Source organism: Oncorhynchus mykiss, chromosome 4 (assembly GCF_057628025.1).
Source record: "Oncorhynchus mykiss isolate SJ-2025 chromosome 4, ASM5762802v1, whole genome shotgun sequence".
NCBI classification, from domain to species: Eukaryota; Metazoa; Chordata; class Actinopteri; order Salmoniformes; family Salmonidae; genus Oncorhynchus; species Oncorhynchus mykiss.
The window spans coordinates 38,419,216-38,446,211 of NC_143025.1; the positions used below are offsets into that span (position 1 = coordinate 38,419,216).

Genomic DNA, 26,996 nt, shown 5'->3' on the forward strand with positions numbered 1-26,996 from the left:
ATGTTGCAATTAGTTTGTTCTGAAGAAAGAAAGAAAGAAAGAAAATGGGACGTTTTTATTTATTTCCGTTATGATTCAACAAGAATAACTTTCATATTGCTCATGAATCAACATGGATTAGTATCACAGTGAGACTGTATCTTGGACCGAAAGTATCTTGGATGTCGTATCTTGGCTGATGCTGAATCATACATTCCCTGTTTTTCTTTGAGCCAAGTACAAAGAGAGAGCTATCATGAACCAGTGAGCCAGGGATGGCAGTACCATTGTGTTATTAGCAATTTGTTCCCTCAAAGGCCTAAATTGCAACTGACCACCAATGGGGAACCAATATTATATGAGCTTATAAACTTATCAGCATTAGCATTAAAGTATTTAGAGAGAACTCATATAATTCCAGCTCGTCTTAAAATGATATTTGCTTTGAAGGTGACATTCCATATAGACAGGAAACAAGAGTCTTCCAAAAAACGGCGACAGACAGGATATGTCATAATAGCGCACACGTTCTGCATAAGGTCCCTCTCTAGTCTGCGTGAACCCCGTATGGCACCTTATTCCATATAGTGCACTACTTTTTAATAGGGCCCATTGGGACCTACTGTTTATAGAGAATAGGGTGCCATTTGAGACACAAGCCTATACCTACCATCAGATGCTATGCTATCTTCTTTCGGTAGACATTTCTTTGTATCACAAATTATGATAGTTCCACCATTAGCAGGCCTGTCTTTCCATATTCCCTCTGACACTTCTCAGAGGATATTCTGGCTGAATTATGACCCATTTGGAGGCAAGGCTCTCCATGATATTAGAGGATTAAATCTCTTTTTTTTTGATGATACAGTTCACAAAAGGGTTATTTGCTCTTTTAGGGCCATGATACATTGGTAATTTTTGGGGGCAATATTGCCAAGCAATTTAGCTGGCATTGGAGTGGGGTATGAGACACTGGATGCGTAATGACCAACATGGACATGAATAATAGACTTCATATATCAACTTAAAACTGAACATGGTATGTATGTATTAATGTAAAAATAAGCAACATATGAGACATGAACAGCCAACATTTTACTCCAACATTGGAGTTCATTTTCTCTCGCTTGAGCTCAAAAACAATCGCCATTTTTCCCAAAATATTTTGGAAGAGCTGATCACATGACCAATATCTGGCCTGTTTGGAGGATTCCTAAAAATTGCCCACTATGTGGCACTGCCGATCAAGATACGCCAGATAATAAAAAGTTGCTATTTTTCAAATGTAAACTAGTTGCAGCAACTATTGCTCACAACACTGCTCCGCAATATTGCAAGATAAAAAAAAACAGTGTATCATGGCCTTTAGTGATAATTACTATGTTGTGGCAGCAGCACGTATGAATATTTTGGGTAGTTCTATTTTTTTAACCGTGAGTGAGAGTAACATCACAGTTTATGTAATCTGTTGTGTTATTCCATTAGATATGAACTATGACTATGGCCAATGATGGTGTCGTGTGAAAGACTCACATATGTCTTATGTCAATTGAGAACTGATACCTAAATCAGTGGTTTGTAAACCCCAGATTTTCCAGAGCTAGCATACTTGATTCAACTTGTGAATTAACACAATAATATGACCTATGGAATTTTAACAATATAATAATTACGTTGGTAACCAGTTTATAATAGCAATAAGATACCTCAGGGTTTGTGGTATTATACCAATATACCATGGCTAAGGACTGTATCTGCGAAGGATAAACTGGTTTCTCTGGAATGGGCCCAAATCCCCATCATTTGCGTGAAGAAAAGACAGATGCATAGATAATTAACAGAGAGTAGCAGGGCGAATAGTCTGGGTGGCAATTTGCATAGATGTTCAGGAGTCTTATGGCTTGGGGGTAGAAGCTGTTTAGAAGCCTCTTGGACCTAGACTTGGGCTCTGGTAACGCTTGCCGTGCCGATCAGTCTATGACTAGGGTGGCTGGAGTCTTTGACAATTTTTAGGGCCTTCCTCTGACACTGCCTGGTTTAAAGGTCCTGGATGGCAGGAAGCTTGGCCCCAGTGATGTACTGGGCCATACGCACTACCCTCTGTATAGTGCCTTACGGTCGTAGGCCGAGCAGTTGCCATACCAGGCAGTGATGCAACCCGTCAGGATGCTCTTGATGGTGCAGCTGTAGAATCTTTTGAGGATCTGAGGACCCATGCCAAATATTTTCAGTCTTCTGAGGGGGAATAGGTTTTGTCGTGCCCTCTTCACGACTGTCTTGGTGTATTTGGACCATGTTAGTTTGTTGGTGATGTGGACGCTGATGTGGCGGATGTGTTGTTGCCTACCCTTACCACCTGGGGGTGGCCCGTCAGGAAGTCCAGGATCCAGTTTGCAGAGGGAGGTGTTTAGTCCCAAGGTCCTTAGCTTAGTGATGAGCTTTGAGGGCACTATGGTGTTGAACGCTGAGCTCGAGTCAATGAATAGCATTCTCATATAGGTGTTCATTTTGTCCTGGTGTGAAAGGGCAGTGTGGAGTGCAATAGAGATTGCATCTGCTGTGGATTTGTTGGGGCGGTATGCAAATCGGAGTGGGTCTAAGGTTTCTGGGATAATGGTGTTGATGTGAGCCATGACCAGCCTTTCAAAACACTTCATGGCTACAGACGTGAGTGCTACAGGTCAGTAGTCATTTAGGCTGGTTACCTTAGTGTTCTTGAGCACAGGGACTATGGTGGTCTGCTTGAAACATGTTGGTATTACAGACTCGGACAGAGAGAGGTTGAAAATGTCAGTGAAGACACTTGCCAGTTGGTCAGCACATGCTCAGAGTACACGCCCTGGTAATCCATCTGGCCCTACGGCCTTGTGAATGTTGACCTGTTTAACGGTCTTTCTCGCATTGGCTGCGGAGAGCGCGATCAAACAGTCATCCAGAACAACTGATGCTCTCATGAATATTTCAATGTTACTTGCCTCGAAGCAAGCATAGAAGTAATTTAGCTCGTCTGGTAGGCTCGTGTCACTGGGCAGCTCGTGGCTGTGCTTCCCTTTGTGGTCTGTAATAGTTTGCAAGCCCTGTCACTTCCGACGAGCGTCGGAGCCGGTGTAGTATGATTCGATCTTAGTCCTGTATTGATGCTTTGTCGGAGGGCATCGTGGGATTTCTTATCAGCTTCCGGGTTAGAGTCCTGCTCCTTAAGAGTGACAGCTCTACCCTTTAGCTCAGTGCGGATGTTGCCTGTAATCCATGGCTTCTGGTTGGGGTATGTACGTACAGTCACTGTGGTGACGACATCATCGATTCACTTATTGATGAAGCCAGTGACTGATGTGGTGTACTCCTCAATGCCATCAGAAGAATCCCGGAACATATTCCAGTCTGCTAGCAAAACAGTCCTGTAGTTTAGCTTCTGCTTCATCTGACCACAGAGTTGTACGAAATGTTCAGTTTCTTGACAATTTCTCACATGGAATAGCCTTAATTTCTCAGAACAAGAACAGACTGATGAGTTCCAGAAGAAAGGTCTTTGTTTCTAGCCATTTTGAGCCTGTAATCGAACCCTCAAATGCTGATGCTCAAGATACTCAACTAGTCTAAAGGACCGTTTTATTGCTTTAATCAGCACAACAGTTTTCAGATCTGCTAACGTAATTACAAAATTGTTCAATTAGCCTTTTAAAATGATAAACTTGGATTAGCTAACACAACGTGACATTGGAACACAGGAGTGATGATTGCTGATAATGGGCCTCTGTACGCCTATGTAGATATTCCATAAAAAATCTGCCGTTTTCAGCTACAATAGTCATTTACAACATTAACAGTGTCTACACTGTATTTCTGATCAATTTGATGTTATTTTAATGGACAAAAAAATAGCTTTTATTTTAATAACAAGGACATTTCTATGTGACCCCAAACTTTTGAACAGTGTGTACATTGTGTGTACATCAAACATCTCAAATCCAAAGTTTAATCTAGAATTGGCTTCTTCCTATTTCACAAAAGAGCATCCTTCACTCATGCTGCCAAACATACCCTTGTAAAACTGACCATCCTACCAATCCTCGACTTCGGCAATGTCATTTATAAAATAGCCTCCAATACCCTACTCAATAAATTGGATGCAGTCTATCACAGTGCCATCCGTTTTGTCACCAAAGCCCCATATACTACCTGTACGCTCGCGTTGGCTGGCCCTCGCTTCATACTCGTCGACAATCCCACTGGCTCCAGGTCATCTACAAGACCCCGCTAGGTAAAGTCCCCCTTTTCTCAGCTCGCTGGTCACCATAGCAGCACCCAACTGTAGCACGAGCTCCAGCAGGTATAGCTCTCTGGTCACCCCCAAAACCAATTCTTCCTTTGGCCGCCTCTCCTTCCAGTTCTCTGCTGCCAATGACTGGAACGAACTACAAAAATCACTGAAACTGGAAACACTTATCTCCCTCACTAGCTTTAAGCACCAGCTGTCAGAGCAGCTCACAGATTACTGCACCTGTACATAGCCCATCTATAAATTAGCCCAAACAACTACCTCTTTTCCTACTGTATTTATATATTTTTCTCCTTTGCACCCCATTATTTCTATCTCTACTTTGCACATTCTTCCACTGCAAATCAACCATTCCAGTGTTTTACTTGCTATATTGTATTTACTTCGCCACCATGGCCTTTTTTGCCTTTACCTCCCTTATCTCACCTCACTTGCTCACATTGTATATAGACTTATTTTTATACTGTATTATTGACTATGTTTGTTTTACTCCATGTGTAACTCTGTGTTGTTGTATGTGTCGAACTGCTTTGCCATATCTTGGCCAGGTCGCAGTTTTAAATGAGAACTTGTTCTCAACTTGCCTACCTGGTTAAATAAAGGTGAAATAAAAAATAAAAATATATATTTAGGGGATACAACCATCCCAGCTCTGCAGATTTTGCTGTGAAGAGACAGAATCATTAGATGCTTCGTTTTGGTACTGACCATATGTAGATTGTTTGTGGTCGCAGGTTCAGGACTGGCTGAAGTAAAGCAACATTTACCTGGAGTTAATTCTGAAAATGTTTATCTTTAATTTACAATCTGTAGAAGCTATGAGAATAGAAAGGTTCCGGACTTTTGTGAAACATCACAGTTGAAAAAATATATGGCAAATAGAAATCAAAACTCAATGGTTTTCAGAGATAGATGGGAGGGGTTGAGGGTAGCTGAAGGATGGGACTAAAAACAAACAAATTATAACTAATGTAAAATATACTGTCCGTAAAATGTATATAGTATGTATAATCTGGAAAGTAGAAGCCTAAGTGTTGTTGTCCATTAGTTTACTCCAATTAGGGGAGCGAGCGGTGGTAGGGTTAGGGGAAAATGATAAAGGATAGTATATAACAAACCTAAAACATTTTCAAGGGAAAAAAAGAATGGTTAGTGGTAGAGCTGCAGACTCCAGACTATGTATGGCCTCCAGTAATTGGGATCTGCAACTTTCACCTCTGTATTTCTCGCCATCTATGAGTCTACCTCCTATCCTTCATGCCTATCTACGAGTAAACCATTTTTAAAGAGGGAGAATACCATTTTTAAACAGCATTTATTAGCAAGTAACAGAGAGTTTATTTAGGATAAATCACTTTAGCATCATGAGTCATTCAGGTGGTCACAGTCTCAACAACATGTCTGAAAGTAACACAGTAACATTAATTCAGTGGTTCATCCATTCAGGTGTATTTCAGATTTTATGAATCAGATGAGACCTTATCAATAGTTTTACACTTGTTCATAAAGTAACAGGGGATACTGCACACCTGAGAGGCACTTTAGTGTTTTATATCTCATAAAGGCTGAATAGGGAGAAACGACTATAGCACAGCTCTGAGACAGTACAATACATTAATTATGCTGTCCCAAACGTCAAGAGCGATGATATATCCATTTACACATGAAACTTAATGGGGGAAAAAAGATCAGACATTGCCAGATGAGAGGGGCATGATTAAATTCATTACATCATTTTCATGCAAACAGATCTTCTCTGAGTCATAATAAATCCAACTGAATTAATATAAAAATATAACTGGAAGATGCAATGCCGGGGATCAAGCTGTGGGCCCACTTTTCCACCATCAGAACAAATTGGATAAACTGCCCTAGGACGAGCTACTTCTGTACTCCTTACCAAGCTTGGCAATTATCAGAGCTCAAAATCAAACAGATCACGCTTTTAATGTAATATTTTCCAAGAATCTTTCTCAAACAATATGGGTTCTATGAGTCAATGTGCTTGCATGAATGATTCTGTCCAACAATGCCACCATGTGGCCAAACTGAATCACACTTTATAACTTAGCTAGCTTAGACTCATCGGTCTTAAAAAGGATCAAGAGAGATAAACATGTGCCCGTTATAGCGCCATTGTTTGGTCGATCTGAATGTGCATAGATGTTGAGTCTTGACAGTGTTTGGAACATGTGTACCAACTTGTTACAATACGAATATCGGTTTCGGATTTATATGCATTCATGTGCCAGAACACACCCACATGAATGTTTATTGATCAGTAGCAGCCATGTTGTTTGACATGCTGTCCTGGAAAAACATGTGAGAGCTTGGTCCATAGATGCCATGTATTAAGTGTTGTACAGATGTGTCATTTGGTGCCAGAGGAGTAATATTTTGTGTTTTTTTTTTTTACAAAATTCTAAAATGGCAGAAAATCTATCATAGCAGACCTTCAGGGTCCTGGAGGCAAATATGTTCCTTGTGAGGAGAGGGTCCTATGTAGCAAATTTTAGGACTCTAGGTCACACGGGGTGAGGGTTGTGACCTTTCAAAGTTAGCAAGCGATTGAAAATGCTATAGTGCCACCATGTGGCCAATTGGCATGGCGTTGCATGAGAGGGTTTGGCCCTTGGCCTTTTACCATCTTGCAAAGATCCACCCGCTTGGGCCAACTGACGTGAATTATATTTTTTCCCCACACAATTTATGGAAGAACCCGAATAATAATAAACAGCATCAAATACAATAGGGTTTCACCCAGATTTGTAGGCTTAGCCCCCTAACTACACAGTTGGGAGAGTGAGATTAGAGTGCACCCTTATAGTATATCTTTCGAGTCTAGTGTGTTCTGGTCATTAATATATTAGAAAAAGACAGAGGGGTCAGAGAGAGCGAAATGGAGAAAAGTCTCTCTTCATCCATTATTCCATCTCATCATTCTCTCCTCACATCCTCATCCTTCCTCTCCTCAAACTACTAGAGTTGGATGGGGGTGGTTGCTGTTGAGCTAGAGAAATGGTAGAAGTTACCCCTTAGTGCAGGTCTGGGACCAGTTTTGTTGTTGTAACCCCTAGTGGTTCAGGTTAGGATATGAAGATCTGACACTAGAATAGTGCTAGGGAGGTAACCTCTGACTGTAGCCCCAGGTTCTACCTCACAGCTTGGCTTTGCCTGGCTGCAACTGCAAACTCTGGAGCTTCATGGCCATTCCCATATTCCCTGTGATCTTCAGCTTGCCCTGGAAGAACGCCTAAGGATCAGAATAGAGAGTCAGTCATTAGAATCAAAACACAGAGAGAGAGAGAGCAAGCAAGACTAATTTCACAGATGCTTTTTGGGAGGGCATAGCACAATACTTTTTTTTATTAAACACACAAACACATATGTTGCACACACAATTCATCTCTCCAAACAGTTGTTCGTCAAAGTGCAGCCTCCATTTTGAGCAGTGGAAAGTAAGTCACACTGCAGACAACACAATGAGGAAATACTCTTCTGGAGTGGGTCGGAAAACAAACCATTTTGAAATGATTCCTGACCTGCACTATACTCCGGTAGTGTGTGTTCCTGTCTGGTTTAAAGAGTTAAACTGGAGAAATTAACATCAGTGTGGAGAGTGGGGCAGCAGCAGGATCTGCATATCCTGTGCCTTGTGTGCCTTGTGTGGCAGGCAGCACTAACCCAGTGACCCTAACGGTTTTGGCACTGCACCCAGCGTGTGAAAAACCACTGGGAAAAGTGAAACCAGATTAACTAAACAGGCAGCCTTCGTGGACAAATCTCTCCCCGCTGTATTGCCCAATATAGGCTACAGCTCAATAAGAGAGTGAGCACTAAGCATGCAGGCCTTCTCAGAGCTACAAGTGTGAACACGTTGTCTGATGTACTCAATGTACTTGTGTAGTGTACACCCGGCTTAAGCAACAACGATAGACCCTGGAGGTTTCCTTGGTGAGACCGTAGTTCCAAAGACACACCTATCCTCCATTACAAAAGCACCATTATATAAAATGGGGGAAAACTAGAGAAGAAATGGACCATGGTCAACCTTTTGAATGATAGATAATAGTACAGTTGGATCTAAGGTAAACAAGCATGACATCATTGCACTATGAAGATCTCAACCCTCTTCCTGGAGAGCCATCCTCCTGTCGATTATTTGCTCCAACCCCAGTTGTAACTAACCTGGTGCAGCTTATCAACCAGCTAATTATTACAAATCAGGTACGCTAGATTTAGGTTAGGAGTGAAAAGTGAGTGAAAACCTACAGTACGGTAGCTCTCCAGGAACAGGGTTGGAGAGTCCTGAACAAACCTTACAAATTCACAGCCGAGTTCCTATACTACAATTTAGTATACAAAAGTCCATTAAAATCAGACATACCTACAAACAGAGCAAATTAAAAGTAAAATAACACAGACATTGACACAGACGTTGACCGCAGCGTTACTCATATTGAACCCGTTCTTTTATTTTCCAGAACGTGTTCTACTTAAGAAACAATAAGGTTAATGGGCTCTTTTCTAAAGGGATCACCTATCAAGAGGCCAGTGTTGGGATCTGGCTAGTAAAGACTGTGCCCCATAGCAAAAGTCTAGACTGTGTTGATGAAGTTAATCAACAAGTGAAGCGTTTTATCAAGAAAATTATGCCAAATACTTAAAAAAAATGTCAAGTCGGCTGAATGTCCTTTGGGTGGTGGACCACTCGATACACAGGGAAACTGTTGAGTGTGAAAAACCCAAGTGTTGAATGAAGTTCTTGACACAAACCGGTGCACCTGACACCTACTACCACACCCCGTTCAAAGGCACTTAAATCTTTTGTCTTGCTCATTCACCCTCTGAATGGCACACATACACAATCCTTGTCTCAATTGTCTCAAGGCTTGAAAAGAACGCATTTAACCCATCTCCTCCCCTTCATCTACACTGATTGAAGTAAATGTAACAAGTTTTTTTTTTTTTCTTCACCTTTATTTAACCAGGTAAACTAGTTGAGAACAAGTTCTCATTTACAACTGCGACCTGGCCAAGATAAAACAAAGCAGTGCGACACAAACAACAGTACAGAGTTACACATGCAAGCGTACAGTCAATAACACAATAGAAAATAAGTGACATCAATAAGGGATCATAGCTTTCGCCTGGTCAGTCTGTCATGGAAAGAGCAGGTGTTCTTAATGTTTTGTATACTTAGCCTTCGGATAGTATTCAGACCCCTTAACTTTTCCACGTTTTGTTACATTACAGCCTTATTCTAAAATTGATTACATAGTTTTTTCCCCCTCATCAATCTATACACAATACCCCATAATGACACAGCAAAAACAGGTTTGTAAACATTTTTGCAAATATATATTTTTTTAAATAAATTTTTACGTAACTATTCAGACTCTTTACTCAGTACTTTGTTGAAGCACCCTTGGCAGCGATTACAGCCTCGAGTGTTCTTGGGTACGACGCTACAAGCTTGGCACACCTGTATTTGGGGAGTTTCTCCCATTCTTCTCTGCAGATCCTCTCAAGCTCTGTCAAGTTGGATGGGGAGCATCGCTGCACAGCTATTTTCAAGTCTCTCCAAAGATGTTCGATCGGGTTCAAGTCCAGGCTCTGGACTTTTCCCGAAGCCACTACACTGCATTGTGTTGGCTGTGTGCTTAGGGTCGCTGTCCTGTTGTAAGGTGAACCTTTGCCCAAGTCTGAGGTCCTGAGCGCTCTGGAGCAAATTATCATCAAGGATCTCTCTGTACTTTGCTCCGTTAATCTTTGCCTCGATCTTGTCCAGTCCCTGCCACTGAAAAACATAGCCAGAGCATGATGCTGCCACCACCTTGCTTCACCATAGGGATGGTGCCAAGTTTCCTCCAGGTGTGACGCTTGGCATTCAGGCTAAATAGTTCAATCTTGGTTTCATCAGAACAGAGAATCTTGTTTCTCATGGTCTGAGAGTCCTTTAGGTGCCTTTTAGCAAACTCCAAGCGGACTGTCATTTGCCTTTTACAGGTGTGTGGCTTCCATCTGGCCACTCTACCATAAAGGCCTGATTGGTGGAGAGCTGCAGAGATCTTTGTCCTTCTGGAAGGTTCTCCCATCTCCACAGAGGTACTTTAGAGCTCTGGCAGAGGGACCATCGGGTTCTTGGTCACCTCCCTGACCAAGGCCCTTCCCCCCTGATTGTTCAGTTTGGCCAGGCGGCCAGCTCTAGGAAGATCCTTGTTGGTTCCAAACTTCTTATATTTAAGAATGATGGAGGCCACTGTGTTCTTTGGGACCTTCAATGCTGCAGAAATGTTTTGGTACACTTCCCCAGATCTGTGCCTCGACAAATTCCTGTCTCGGAGCTCTACAGACAATTTCTTCAACCTCTTGGCTTGGTTTTTGCTCTGACACGTACTTTCAACTGTGGGACCTTATATTGATGTGTGTCCCTTTCCAAAACATGTCTAAACAATTGAATTGGACTCAATAAAGTTGTAGAAACATCTCAAGGATGCTTAATGGAAACAGGATGCACCTGAGCTCAATTTCAAGTCTCATAGCATATGGTCTGAATTCTTATGTAAATAAGGTATCAGTTTTTTTTTAAAGTTTTCACTTTGGGGTATTGGGTAATTGTGTGTAGAGTGCTGGGTAAAAACTTTTTTTTAAATAATATTTTGAATAAGGCTGAAACATAACAAAATGTGGAAAAAGTCAAAGGGCCTGAATACTATTCCGAAAGGATCTGTACAGTATGTATATAACATTCTGTTGGCGGCAAGAATTTTGTATAATCATTTAAATGTAAAAACTCAGTGTTGAAGCTTGTTAGCTAGCGTACTGTTAGCCAGTATGTCTGACTGGCTGGCTTGTTGGCTGGCTGACTGACTAAAGAAATTAAGTCAAATGAGAGGTCATGAAGAGCAGGAGTACAGCCCACGCCATTGTGTAAAACCTAAATATTGAAATGGACCAATTAGAATATAGACAGCCTTCCTCACACCCATAAGTCTAAGAAGATTGTTTAAGTTTGCAAACTTAAACAAAGAGACTGACTAAAATACAGCATATCAACTCCCTAAAGTAATAACAGCAGAAGTCCGCTACTAACAACTATGGGGGAAAAGAGTTTGTTGAGTCTAATCACGCCACACCAAGGCCAGGTAATACTTACTGTCTGTGGGTTCATTTTCCCCGTCATCAAGGACAGCAGGTCTGCATCCAACATGGCAATGGTGCAGTCCGCTTTCTTTGCTAGAAGGGGAGAAGGAGGAGAGGAAGAGGCGAGCAAGAATGGGAGAAATACAGAGAGACCACAACAATCACAATACAGCCTGTGAAAAGCCCTTGCTGTTCTTACCTGTGTCATTGTGAACGCAACCCTTGCCATTCTTCACGTCCACTATCCAGGTCGCCTCTTCACCATCCGGACCATCCTTTACCTTGAAGGCAAACACCCCCCCAATCTTCTTCACAAATGACTCCCCATCCTACACAGAGATACAAGGCAGTATAAGTCATAAGAATGATAATGAGTACTATATCATAATGTCGTGTCCAAATATGGGGGGAAAAAAGGACTGATGTTAGGCAACAGCAAAAAAAAATATGTATCCCTAACAAGACATTTAATATTTAGTTAAACCATTCTTTGATCCATGGGCTTTGTAAAATCATTAAAAGAACTGCAAAGAATTCACTGGAAACACACACTGAAAACACACATACTAAATCATTCATTAATGATCAATTAGGCTACTGGAAAACAATTTTCTGAACATGTGTAACAAGGAATAGAATGTTTATCTTCCTGTAATTACATATTCTCCCAGTCTAGATAGGTATCAATATTGTATTAATCTGTGGATTATCAGATACATAGTAGTAGAATACCATTACACCAAAACAGAGATCCTAATGGGAACCAGATAGCCAGCACTGCTCCACTGCTGCCAGACAGACTTGTAAAATCTAAAGTAGGACAAGAGATTAGTGATGCACCGATATGACATTTTTGGCCGATTCCGATTTCCGATATTTACCTTGCAAAAAAAAACCAGATACCGATATTAAACATTTTAGCAGCCTTTTAAGCATTCTAGTACAATTAAATAGTTAACACACACACGGACGCAGTGGTCTAAGGCCCTGCATTTCAGTGCAAGAGGCATCACTACAGTCCCTGGTTCGAATCCAGGCTGTATCACATCCGGTCGTGATTGGGAGTCCCATAGGGCGGCGCACAATTGGTCCAGCATCACCTGGTTTGGCCGTCATTGTAAATAAGAATTTGTTCTTAACTGACTTGCCTAGTTAAATAAAAATTACACACACACACACACACACACTTATCAAAAAGTTATTTTGTTGATATTTACGTATCTACCCATTACCAGTAAAACATCATCAAAACCTATTTCTTTCACTTACGTGCTGTGCCGTTTCGTTGTTCATTTGTTCAGTCATTTCATCCTCAACCAGGATTTCTATGGGACGCCGTTTGGGTATTTGTGTGTCAGAAAATATACTATTTAACAGTTCAAATAACACTATTTGATGTGTCAAATAAGCTTGTTGACCAATCAGGACCTGAATATGAGTGCACGTCACATAATAATTTAAACGGGTTCACACATTTTTTATGTAGTTATTACACATTGATTACACTATCACTCGTATTTCATATGTCACAACGATTCATCGATACGTATGCTATGATGCTGGAAAAGTTGTATCGCGCACCTACAGTGCTGGTCATAAAAAAAGCTAGCTAGCTCATGGATGCAAACAATGTTCTTCCCCAAAAACATAGCAAAACGACGGACGTCCTGTTTCAGTAGCTATAGTTAGCTAGCTACCGATATAGCTAGGTGTCATTTAAAAATAACCCTAATTTATAAGACAGTTCTTATTTGATTAAATGGTGGTCGGACCCATCTATGTGAAGCTAGCCAAAGTAAGGATTAGCCACAATAGTGGAATTGTATGCATAATTCTACTATTTGTATTCATTTGCATTACTTTCAATGACATATTTTGAACGACATATCTTTATTTTGAACGAAACTGCAAATTCCAATATTGGGCCTTATCCTTATTGTGGCTAGCTTCACAACACATAACCCAGTGCGGTTAAGCCTCACCAGCCAGATGAAGCTACCTGGCTGCTTATAACGTTAGCTTTGGGCAACAGGGTTAGGTAGCTGGCTAGCTATGTATTTTCATGAACTGAAGTTCAATTTCAATAGGCGAACAAGTGGCTACCTAGCTAATACTTACTTACAAGGATTCCTAAACCATTGCTAAGAATAATGAAAATGACTGCAGGTTCTACTGCAGGTTTTCAGGCTGGTTGTATTGCTGTGGCTAAAGCTAGCTACCCCAGAAGTTGCGGTCGCGGTATTGTAAACACATCGTGGCCGGTGTTTGCAGACTTTTTTGTACATATTTTTTAACACGCAAAGACCCAAACGGCATTCCATAGTATGTATGTCGTGAAGCTAACAGCAGTGATGCTATTACTGTGTAACGTCGATAGGGAACCATCTGAAAAATAGCGCACTTGGTAGCATGTACCGGTGCTCGACCAGTTGGCAAAAGCCTACATCACCCACGACAGAGAACAGTTGATTGTCAATGGCAATGAATTCCATTATCTTGGCTTTAATGGATTTCGCCTTGGAGTTGTCTCGCTGAAATGTTGTTACTCTTTGAAATGACTGCTCCATCCACACAGCAGACATTGTGGGCTAGTTTAAGAATGCTGTGTTGCACATATAGCTCAGATTTTACATGGCATCATTATGTCATGTACCTACGTTATATAGGTATGCACGTCAGCTTTGACATCGGTTTTGCACAATGGGGCGTTAAACTAGACGTTGGGCTGATACCGATGTTGGCATTTTTAGCTAATATCGACCGATTCCGATATGTTCACTGATATATCGTGCATCCTTACAAGAGATGAATGTTACACATCCAGAGTCAAAAGAGTTGCAGACTAGTTTGGTTCCGTTTATTTCTGTCTGTGTAATAGAGGTCTAGTTGTTTATTTTGGACCCAACACCACTGCTGTTCACTGATGGCTAAGCTGTGTTAAGGCGAGAGATAGAGATAGCGAGAAACTGAGATGGCGAGAGAGAGCAAGTGAGGGGGAGAGAGATCTGCCATCATCTAGCTTGTGATGTTTATAGTAGTAATGAGGTCAGAAGGAGCAAAGCAGCTGCCAATAAACACACAACTTTATAGAGTGCAGGACCATTTATCTGATTGGTTCAAACAACATAACTTTATCATTGTATGACATGGAGAAAAGCCTGTTTCCGGGAAGGGATCCATGTGTGCTGCAGTCGAAGTGGAAAGAGAAATGGAAATAGGTTGTCTCCTTCATGTAGTACGGTATGATCAAGATGAATAACACTCATATGGCTGTAGTGTGGAGGAAATGGATCAGAGGTCACAATATACACATTTTCAGTGAAAAGGAACAGAAAAGAGGTCTAAACATGTTGGTGTGAAAACAGGATTTGCAGCATAACAGGTTTGCAGCATAAGCAGGTTTGCAGCATAAGCAAAACAGGTTTGCAGCATAAGCAGGACATATTCCAATAGCCATTGTTTCATTTTGTGCCATTTTAGCCTACTTTAGAGGATGAAGCAATAATTGATAACTGAAACAGATAACACACAATAATGAAGATACCTCCTCCAGCTTCTTTTTTATCTCCTGGAAGACAGCATAGGCCTTGAACCTCTCCAAGCTGCTCTCTGCATTGGTGTTAACTGCCTGGATTCTCTGGGAGCTGAGAGAGGAGAGAAAGAAAGAGAGAGCGAGGGGGAGAACGAGAGAGAGAGAGAGACACATAATGGACAGAGGGCATGACATACAGAGCCTGTGAGATAGGCTGCAACTATAACAAGCCAATTAGGATTATTCAGCAGGAGAAAAGAGATATAGCATGGGGGTAGATCACCCAGGCTAAAGAGACAGAGTCCTCATTACATAAGGCTCTTGCCACAGTCACAAGTAGCTACTTTTAACTAGTATTTACACACTAATGTTGCAAGATATTAGCTTGCAAAAAAACAGAATAGTCCTCCAAAGGCCAGGAGTTAAATCTAATTCAATTTACTATTCCGATTGTCCGTAGGGTAGGTCCTTGTGCAGGAAAAAAAACAACACAAATCTGCTTCTTTGTGCAGGTATGTTGTAGACTCACTTCCTCTCTGCTTACTTCATACTAAAATAAAAGTCCTGCACGTGCACCATACCTGCCCAAAAAAGCAAGACTTTTATTTTGACATGAGGTAAGCAGAGAGGAACTGAATGAGTCTCCAACAGACACACATTTGGAAATTCTGTTTAATTATACATTCCATTCTGTTTTTCTCAAATTCCCTACTGCGCAAGGGTTCAAACATACAGACAATCAACAGAATAAGTTGGAATGTAATTCGATTTAACTTCTGGCTTCCTGCGAACTATTGCGTTTTTTTTTTACAAGCTAAGTCACAACATGATGGTATCAGTGACTGACATCCACTGTGAGAGCAGTCCAAATGCAGAGAGCAGAAGACATATTTGATGCAAGTTGTAGAAAGGGGTTGGCTCTTTGATTACATAATTAGACTAAAGTTGACCTACATCTAAACGCAATATTATGAATGTGGTGTGAAAGTAATAGCAGTGGCTAAAGTTAATAGCTAGCAAGTATATGGATAAATAAAGATGGATTCCATAGGAATATAATATAATACTTGTCAGGTTGTTATCTTGTTATTATTACACAAGTCATGTGTTAGCACAGCAGTTGTCATTGTTTTCAAAGAGCTAGCCAATGAGCTAGCCAGCAGCTAGCATAGCTCCACACTTGCATTTCACAAGGTTGGCCCGTTCCAGATGAATAACGCGAGGAAACGAGTGGCAATTAAATGGCTGTGATAATGTTACTCATTTGAAGTATTTCTCACCTTACAACCTGTGATTCGCGCATTTTGAAATTTGAAACAACCATTTTCAAACAGGCCGATGCAGCTCTTATGCTTGCTGTGTTGTGAATAAACTTTGTAACCGGAATTCCTTATTATGTTTCTCTGCAAGACCCTACATGTCAATAGCCGAGAAGGCGATGATTTGATCGTCAATGCAGAGTTCTACTACACTGTTCCTTGGAGCCAAAGATTTTGATTCTGTTTTTTTTTCTAAAAAAAAAACAGCAGAATTTGCTCTAAGCCTATCTGACCAAATAACTAACATCTTTGTTCGTGTGTTGATGAGTATTATTGGCCACTATTCCAATCACACGATCTTATTCTGCCTTAAACAACTAATTTCACTTATAAGCCTTGCTCTTTTTATGCAATATTATTTTTTAAATTGTATTTATTTAATGGTTTTATTTTTAATAAAACATATGTAAGACATTTATATTGCAAACCATTTTTTAAATAGATTGTCGAACACGGTCAGTACCATGAAATTGTCTTGTCCCTCGCGTCATAAGTCGTGGTTTAGTGACATATTTTGAGTTAGAAAATACATTTTTCTACCACTTTAAAACCTGTTAAACTCTGAGCGGTTGTTTTGGGTCATGTACAAGGCCTGGTGAGTATGGGGGTACACCCCCCAAATGAAAAAATAAAGTAAAATATTCATCATAAAATAGAAAGTGACAAATCATTTGAAAGCTACAGCCTTGTCTTCTTGGATATTGAACTCAAATCTTACTACTGGCAAGTCATAAAAATGTCCTCCCTCCCCCATAAAGGGTGGCAGGTAGCCTAGCGATTAAGAGTGTTGGGCCAGTACCCGAAAGGTCGCTGGATCGAATCCTCAAGCCGACTAGGTGAAAAATCTGTCGATGTGCCCTTGAGTGAGCCACTTAACCCTAATTGCTCTTGTAAGTCGCTCTGGATAAAAGTGTGTGCTAAATTACTAAAATGTAAATGTCATAGAGTTGAATGGCTGTGATAGGAGGAAACTGAGAATGGATCAACGACATTGTAGTTACTACACAATACTAACCTAATTGACGGGGGGGAAATAAGGAAGCCTGTACAGAATACAAATATTAATCCTGTTTGCAACAAGGCGCTAAAGTAATACTGCAAAAGATTTCTGGGTAAAAAAGAAACAGAATGGAACTAAGCACAGGCAAAATCCTAGGGAAAAACCTGGTTCATTCTGCTTTCCACCAGATACTGGGAGATTAGTTCACCTTTCAGCTGGACAATAACCTAAAACACAAAGCCAAATCTACACTGGAGTTGCATACTAAGATGGTGAATGTTCCTGAGTGGCCGAGTTAGTTTAGACTTTAATCCACATGAAAATGTATGGCAAGACCTGAAGACTCACAGCTGTCATCGCTACCAAAGGCGCTTCTTCAAAAAATGGAATCATGGGTGTGAATACTTATGTAAATTAGCTATTTCTGTATTTCATTTTTAATACATTTGCAAAAAAATCAAAAAACATTTTAACTTTTCCATTATGGGATTCAGGCTGTAACACAACTAAATGTGGAATAAGTCATGGGGTATGAATACTTTCTGAAGGTTACTGTAAACAGCAGTAATAGTAACCAGTATCTGGATAAATAGATAGATACTAATGGTAATGGAAATCAATAAGCAATGAATTGCAGCGTAGTGGTAGTAAAAAATCGAATCAATAATAATTTTAGCGGCAGGTGTGAGGGGGAGCAGTAGTTGTTAGCCATCAAAACTTATCTGGATTTTCGCCTGTCGGATAGGATTAAGTGCATAGGAATAGAATGAACGAATTGTTGACTTGAATGTGGACTCCCGTTCTATTCATTATATTTCTATGCATTTAATCCTATCCAATAGGCGAAATCCAGATAGATAACATTTGAAAACTGGTCCCTGGGGATAAAACCTGTACCGCCTGCCGGACGGGAGCATGGAGAGCAGTCCACATCTCGGGTGGCTGAAGTCTTTGGCAATTTTTCAGGCCCATCTCAAACACGGCTTGGCATGTACATCCTGGATGTCTGGGCGCTCACCCCCAGTGATGTGCTGGACCGTCCGCACCACCCTCTGTAGGGCCTTCCGAGAGTGGTGCAGTTGCCATACCAAAAGGTGACACAACCAATAAGGATCCTCTCGATGGTGCAACTGTAAATTCCCTAAGGATCTGAGGGGCCAAGCCAAATCGTTTCAGCCTCCATCCTGGAGAAGAAGCACTGTCGTGCCTTCTTCACGACTGTGCTTGTTTGAGAGGACCCTGTTAAGTCCTCAGTGATGTGGACACAGAGGAACTTGAAGCTCTTGGCCCTCTCCACTGCGACCCCGTCAATGTGGATGACGGGGCCGCAGTGTGGATGAATATTTGATGAGGGGTGTTGACGTCAACCGCCTGTATTCAGTTAAGAGTGATATGCTATGCTGGCCTCATGAATATGCATAGACCATCTCGAATTTAAACAGGGACAACTCAGATATTAAGTGTTTTTGGTAGCGCTTCACTTTAAGGGGTCCTTATTACAGTGTAATTACATGTTTAATTACACTAACAAGCATTGTAGTTAATTGTAATAACTCCTAGTTACAATGTAATAACAACATGTAACTCACTGGTGGTTATTGCGGTTTGTAATTACAGAGGTGTAACAACAAATGCTTATTACCATGCTTGTTACAATTTAGTGTTTAGTTTATTCTCAGCTGCATCTGATTCAGTAATAACTGTTACAAGGTTGCGATCTCTTCTGGACAAGATGTGCCAGGTGTCCGAGATTACAAAGGTTGGAGGCTCAAAAGGCTCTAATTACCTACCTGTGAATGTGCACTCTTCAAAATCACCACTCAATGTTTTTGCTAAAACTTGCCCCCAAAAAGTGTATAATCTGAGTTAACTTGGTTGAGTTTACAATAACAGATCAGATGTAGGTCGACCTCACTGACTGGGGTCTACCATATGGGTGTCATCCCAGATTATAAAAATAAAAAAATTACTTATATGTACTTTACCCATTATGACAACCTGAACCTCCTTGCCATCCAAGTGAGAGGATAAAACCACAAGTACACCACAGAGTAATATCTGCATAAGTACAATGTAATTACTAGGTGTTACACAGGAGTTAGCTACTTAAAATGAAGTGTAACTTGAGGGGTACTTATACTTGTAATTAATGTGTACTTATATAGCACATGACCGAATCCTGACCCTCATGTTAAAACATCTGTAAGCACCATGTAATATTTGCATAAGTACAATGTAATTACTAGGTGTTACACTTAATTGTAATTAGCTAAATCCTGTGTATCTTGAAGTGTACTTAATTGTAATTATTGTGTACCTACAAAGTATGACAATTCTGACAATCCATTCTTACAATTTAATTGTCAGCTTTTGAAAGCGCCATTCAAGTGAGAAAATAAACCCACTATTACACCACAGACTACATATAGTGGAGCGGGTTGAGTTTCAAGCTCCTTGGTGTTCACATCACCAACAAACTATCATGGTCCAAACACACCAAGACACTCATGATGAGGGCACGACAACACCTGTTCCCCCTCAGGAGACTGAAAAGATTTGTCATGGGTCCCCAGATCCTCAAAAAGTTCTACAGCTGCACCATCGAGCATCCTAACGAGTTGCATCACCGCCTGGTATGGCAACTGCTAAGTCTAGGTCCAAAAGGCTCCTTCCTTAACAGCGTCTACTGCCAAGCCATAAGACTGCTGAACAATTAATCAAATGGCAACCCGGACTATTTACATTGACACTTCCCCCACCCCCTTTGGTTTTTACACTGCTGCTACTCGCTATCTATTAGCTACGCATAGTCACTACCTACATGCACAAATTACCTCGATTAACCTGTACCCCCACACATTGACTCAGTACTGGTACCCCCTGTGTATAGCCTCGTCATTGTTATTTTATCGTGTTACTTTTTATTTAATATTTTACTTTAGTTTATTTAGTAAATATTTTCTTAACTCTATTTCTTGAACTTCGTTGTTGGTTAAGGGTTTGTAAGTAATAATTTAACGGTAACGTCACACCTGTTGTATTCGGCACATGTGACAAAATACGTTTTATTTCATTTGTGATATCTGCGTAAGTACAAGGTTGTCGCTAGTTATTACACAGGATTTAGCTATTTAAAGTGAAGTGTAACTTTATAGTTACCTATGAGCAATTGCTTTATAATGACTTTACTCATTACCAAGTGGAAATAACTACAATATGTTTGTTTGTTTAATCTCATTAATCAAATTATTAATCTAAGATATATAGACCTACTCAATAACATACAAATAACTATTCTAGTGGTGACTCAAAAATGTAGCCTATAGTATGCTGTGTAGCCTAGACCGCTAGCTAATTCAGAACAAATGGGATTGTCTTTTTCATCCATTTTTAACACTAATAATGGAAATCGAAAACTCTGTCTCTGGCTTTGTCTTTATCCGTTTATTTTTTGCAAGAATTTTACCATCCTAGAGTCTGAGACCTTGTGGGAATCTGTAGTAGTTATCATCATCATGATTTCTATAGTTTAGGCATATCCAGGCCAAGCTAGTTGTGTCATCCAGCTAGCAATAATAGTTAGTGCTTGTGTTGACACAAGTAACTAGCTAGCTAAATTTAACATGCTGGTTCAGTGTTGCGAACTTAGCGAATTTGTTGCTATATTTATCGAGTATTCAGGCCCCTCTAGCCACACATTTTTTAAAAATTGACTAACGACAAATCTAGCTACTTTTTCTGGTGATATTGGAGTATTTTGGAGACTCTGACGTGAAAGCACATATCGTTCTTACTCTTCTCAACGAGCAGCGGGTGCTGCCGTGGGCCCCACCCCCATTCCAAAGCACTCATAGGTGGCCCAGTCCTTGGCCAGCAGTCCTTCCCAGCTGCAGTCAGAGCAGGAGATGTTCACCCCTCCGCGTCCAGAAGCCGCCGCTGGCTGATCCCGCCCTGGGAAGGAAAGAAATTCCACAAATTAACTTTTAACTAGACACACCTTTTAATTGTAATGCATTCCTGGTGACAACCTCATGAAGCTGGTTGAGAGAATGCCAAGAGTGTACAAAGATGTCATCAAGGTAAAGGGCGACTACTTTGAAGAATCTCAAATATAAAATATATATTGATTTGTTTAACACTTTTTTGATTACTACGTGATTCCATATGTGTTATTTCATAGTCTTCACTATTATTATAAAATTATTTGATGAAACATTGAATTTGGCCCTTACTTCTATAGCCCAGAGAAACGCATTGAATAACACATTTGTACATGGCAAAACAAACAGTTAAAACATAAATCATAAGGAACAAGGTGTCACGCCCTGATCTGTTTCACCTGTTCCTGTAATTGTCTCCGCCCCCTCCAGGTGCCACTTATGTTCCCCTGTGTTTCCTGTCTCTCTGTGCCAGTTCGTCTTGTATGTTTCCAAGTCAACCAGCGGTTTTCCCATTCTCCTGCTTTTTGCATTCTCTTTTTTTTTTGTCCTCCCGGTTTTGACCCTTGTCTGTTTCTGGACTTTGTACCCGCCTGCCTGATCATTCTGCCTGCCTTGATCACGAGCCTGTCTGCCACTCTGTACCTCCTAGACTGTGATCTGGTTTTGGATTTATAAACATTGTAAGACTCCAACCATCTGCCTCCTGTGTCTGCATGTGGGTCTCGACCTTGTGCCTTGATACAAGGTTTTGAAGTGTGAGTCTGATATCTGAGAGACATAAGAAAACTCAGAATAAATGTTTGTTTTAGACCCATGTTTGGTCACCTTTTCCATGGTACATTTGACCCGCTATGCACTTTTTGCCATTTTTACAGCCATGTAATGGGTTACCTTCAGACAACTGCCCTGAAGCTTGTGTGCATCATAGAGTAGAACAACCGAAACCTTTGTGTTCATAAGAATCCCCCCTTTCGATATTGGTGTTATACAGATGATTTCATGACGATTCTTGTCCGGATCCTCTCGTTGAGAAAAATAGGGCTTTCACAAGCCCCATGTTATGGAATAGGCACGAATGTTATATCGGCGGGAAAAGAAAATTGAGTTGCAGCCACTACAAGAAACAGTAAGTGTCTAGCATAAACACTAGGGGAGCTATTCACAATTCACTGTGTGATGCGCTGGTGTGTCAATCGACTCTAGGGGGATTTATTTAAAAAGTCATGATCTGCTTAACATTAAACAGATTTTGGGTGGAGTAAACCCTTTCGCTTCACCTCTTCTTCTCTTGAAGGCAATACAACTTTTCAGCATGTAGTCCACCCTAAAACCCCACGAAGAAGAAGGTTCATTGGAGGCAGGGCTGTTTTGAAAAGCATATGGTGGGCCTGCACTCTCTCTTCATATGTTAGCAATTTGGTAATTCCATGCGAGGCCTGAAACATCTGTCACTTGTGTTACGCAGTTTATAGTAAGAGGAAAGGACATTTTTTTTATTGATCAAATCACATGATTAAGTGATTTATTTACAATTTAAGAAGTATGGTTTGAGCTACTGTGGCTGCCATATTAGCTATGCGATCGTATCTGCAGATTTGTCACTGGTGTTACCATCACTGGTGTTACTGTTCAGGCTGGTGTTATTAGAATAGTATGCAGATTTGTCACTGGTGTTACTGGTCACTGGTGTTATTATAGAAAAATGTTACATAAACGATCTTTACACATACTTGTTTAAAGGAAATCAAAACATTTTCTTAATATTTTCATGAACCTTTTTCGTCTTTGATTATATATGAAATAGTAAAATGCCCTACCGGAAAGCCTGAATTGCCATCTAAAATATAGGTAACACGAGTGACAAAAAGGCAACACAAGCAATTTCTTTCAATATAATGTACTAAAAATATCAAAATACATTCATCCTTAAGTTTATTGACGCACCCATGCGTCAATCTAAGTAACATAACAAAACAATCCCCTTCAAAATCTGTCAGTTTAAGCAAAGCATGGGCATCTCAACAGCTCAACACATCGCATCCGCCTATGTCGGCCTTCTACAGGTGACCTAGCTACAGCAGTGTTTGTCAGACTATGAGACATCCCGAAAATCGGTCTTCTCACAAAAACGGTCTGTAGGGTCCAAACGGTTTGGCCTACAAACTATTATGGAAAGGGGAGACTCTCACAAACAGAATTGTGTTCTCTGTTTTGCTCTACAACGCCCACAAGTGTCAAGGAACTCGTCTGAACTTAACCCATACAAACCAATGGAAATATGGAGGTAGTTTTGTTTCAACAAAAATAAGGGGTTAAATACGTGTCAAAAAAAACAAAAATATTTCCTGGATATAGGACAGACACTTCAAAACCTTATTCCTTATGATACACTTTTTTTACTGTCTTTTTCACCATTTATGAATGTGTTATTCAACATGTTTTATGGGCTACAGTAGTAAAGGCCAAATTCTATATTTTATCAAATCATATTTACATCTTTTTTTATATACCTAAAGGGGTCCTAAAATTCAAATTTGTATCTTAGTAAAAATATATTTGGGATTTTTATAAGTGAAAAATTATATTTTTCTGAATATCACTAGCCGCATTGTGGACACCATTTTTATTTATCTGCGTCTAGTATGAAGGAAGTTAGAGGTAGTTTCACAAGCCAATGCTAGCTTGCGTTAGAGCAATGATGTCTACAGGAACAGTTAGCATGCTAGCTGTTCTTTTACATCTGTCACGTTCGTTATAAGGATCAGACCAAGGCGCAGCGTGGTATGCGTACATTCTTATTTATTTAAAGAATGAAACACTGAACAAAATAACAAAACGAAACATGAAGCTATACAAACGAGTGCTGACAGGCAACTACACATAGACAAGATCCCACAAACACCAAAGGGAAATGGCTACCTAAATATGATCCCCAATCAAAGACAACGATAAACAGCTGCCTCTGATTGGGAACCATATCAGGCAACCCTAGACAATACAAAAACTAGCGTACCCATCCTAGTCACGCCCTGACCTAACCAAAATATAAAGAAAACAGAGATATCTAAGGTCAGGGCGTGACATCATCTGACTTTGGGGAAGTAGATAAATTGCTTCATTGACAATCTCGAACTATACCCTTAATATGGAGGAAATTACAGTCATTGGAGCTAGATTTTATTTCTATATAGACCATTCTTAGCGGGGTAAGTGGTCATTTTTGGAATGGAAAAACTGTTTCAGTGTCAACTTAAACAAGCAAAACCAGATTAAAAGCATGCAGAAAAGATATAGAACTATATCTATGTTAGGAATTTTATGAATAAATGACTAAACAATATCCCCATTTTAAATAGAACTGTAACTAAGTAAACTTATACTCTGTTTTATTATATCTGATTAACAATATGAGTTCATAAGTGAGGGATTGTGGAACCTGAAACAGGGGGTAATTACATTTAAATAAATACCATTCCAGCCAGGTTGGAGGAGATTAGGAGTGTTTTTTTTAAGTAAGCAGAAAAGGTCTTTAACCTATGGTTGAACCGACAAAACTTAGCACTGGGGTGTTTTAGATAAGGCAGTGAGTGCATTCCTAGGTTTTCTGTTAACTAGAACTGTCAGCTAAGTGGTGATCGATAATGGTGAGAAGTCAATAATTAATTCAGTTATGTTGTGTGTCCTGTGTGTGTGCTAGTGGATCGGAATGATATTTTAAACTTGCTCTGTCTTGGTCGAGAGGAGGAGATTCATTCACCAATGACGTCTTATTTTGTATATAAACTGTTGTTCGTGGTTAAATGCAGCGTGCTCCGAGAATAAATACTATTATCCATTATTGATAAGACTGGTCTCCGTCTATTTTATGCAAATAAGAATCTTACAAATTCTCATAAAATAGACTAAGTGAATTAAATTAATGAAAACATATTGGAAATAATGACATTACAGTAACAATCTACTTTTTATATTATACCATCTTTGAGAAACCAGGCATTCAGGACACATGCCCATTGATTTTGTTATAAAGTTTGAGCAGAGGAACACAGCATTAGTCATGGCAAAATGCATAGAATTGCATGAATTTAGCTTTAATAAAACTGCTAAATTGTCTCTCACCTCCATACCAAACTGTGTAGAATTGCCGGAAATTAGCTTTAAAACTGCAACATTTTCTCTCACCTCAATGGAACAATGTGTAAAGTGCCGAAAATGTGCTTAACAGAAACAACAAATATTTTTTATTTTTGTCACCGGTTTGCCTGGGCAGGGGTCCCTGGGCAAGAAAAGTCAGAAAACTCTATTCAACCTGCATGGAATGTGTTGGTATAGTGGACAAATGTTTAATGGAAGTTTAGTTGGTTGTCACAGAACCAGTCATGGCTTAACTACATTATGAGGACACTGATGTCCAGGCCACAAAATGTTTTTATAAGTCTAAGCGTGCTGCCTCTTTGCGAACGTGGAATCATGAACAGTGGTTTGTTCACCTGCGTCCCCCAGATTTGCCTTTTTAGCAGCACATTCACCACTCTCTCAAACTGCTACCTCTGCCCTCTCGCGGCACAGGTCAAGGGCCACATGAAACGTTTGCAGTCGGCTCAATAGGCAACTAGTCTGGAGACACTGCTGACAGTGTGTTTGCCAAATCCGGACAAAAGGCCCTTTGAAAACTTTCCCACGACTCCGGCCACAAAAACGACTCTCGGAGAATGAGTGCAAAACTAGTAAATAGTCGATTACAGATATCAGTGAAGTGACGGAGATTTCTATTGCAGTAACGTTGAATTTTTTTATTTTTTATTTAACTAGGCAAGTCAGTTAAGAGCAAATTCTTATTTTCAATGATGGCCTAGGAACAGTGGGTTAACTGCCTTGTTCAGGGGCAGAACGACAGATTTGTACCTTGTCAGCTTGGGATTAAAGGGCTCTGGCTAGTATTACTTCAAAGCGCCGCATGGTCAATCCGACGTCTGCACTGGCCGTGCAGCATTTAAGGTGATATAGCCTCTGCAGAAGTCAGGGCATTCTTACTTCTTGCGTTTTGTGGAGCAGTGCAGAGCTGTTGTGAAGGAAGTTGTCAAGGAAGTGTATTTGCGCTTATACAGGTCCTCCCGACCCCAACTACCATCAACCAATCATGTCAATGCGGAGCTATACCAAGTCAAACTTTGCTTCACAGAGTAAGCTACTGAGATAGACAGTGATGTGGCACTCAGTGGTGAGGCTAAAAGCCAATTTATGCTTGATCCGAAATGTGGTCGGATATTTTATTTTTATTTCACCTTTATTTAACCAGGTAGGCTAGTTGAGAACAAATTCTCATTTACAACTGCGACCTGGCCAAGAGCAAAGCAGTGTGACACAAACAACAACACAGAGTTACACATGGAATAAACAAGCGTACAGTCAATAACACAATAGAAAAAATAAAGTCTATATACAGTGTGTGCAATTGGCATGACGAGGAAAGGCAATAATAAATAGGCCATAGTAGCGAAGTAATTACAATTTAGCAAATTAACACTGGAGTGAAAGATGTGCAGATGATGATGTGCAAGTAGAAATACTGGTGTGCAAAAGAGCAGAAAAGTCAATTAAAACAATGTGGGGATGAGGTAGGTAGATTGGATGGGCTATTTACAGATGGGCTATGTACAGCTGCAGTGTTCGGTTAGCTGCTCAGATAGCTGATGTTTAAAGTTAGTGAGAGAAATATAAGTCTCCAGCTTCAGCGATTATTGCAATTCGTTCCAGTCATTGGCAGCAGAGAACTGGAAGGAAAGGCGGCCAAAGGGGG

At 40.3% G+C, this 26,996-nt stretch overlaps 1 protein-coding gene across 1 annotated transcript; it reads right to left on the reverse strand.

The window, feature by feature from the left end:
- Positions 1 to 5,554: 5,554 nt before the first annotated feature.
- On the reverse strand, positions 5,555 to 16,527 carry LOC110521778 (sterol carrier protein 2). Its single transcript, XM_021599631.3, has 5 exons — positions 16,217 to 16,527; positions 14,949 to 15,048; positions 11,604 to 11,733; positions 11,418 to 11,497; positions 5,555 to 7,511 (listed from the first exon to the last, which is right to left on the reverse strand). The coding sequence occupies exons 1-5, from the start codon at positions 16,258 to 16,260 to the stop codon at positions 7,416 to 7,418; spliced, it is 450 nt and encodes a 149-aa protein (XP_021455306.1). The 5' UTR covers positions 16,261 to 16,527; the 3' UTR covers positions 5,555 to 7,415.
- Between the last annotated feature and the right edge of the window lie 10,469 nt (positions 16,528 to 26,996).

What these genes read in the sequence shown, in the direction of transcription:
- LOC110521778 (XM_021599631.3), bottom strand. Translation starts at nt 16,260, where the DNA reads ATGGTTGTTTCAAATTTCAAAATGCGCGAATCACAGGTTGTAAG. An exon ending in CGCGAATCACAGGTTGTAAG is followed by an intron (nt 15,049 to 16,216) that starts GTGAGAAATACT and finishes CTCCTCTCTCAG; the next exon opens with CTCCCAGAGAATCCAGGCAG. An exon ending in GGAAAATGAACCCACAGACA is followed by an intron (nt 7,512 to 11,417) that starts GTAAGTATTACC and finishes TCTGATCCTTAG; the next exon opens with GCGTTCTTCCAGGGCAAGCT.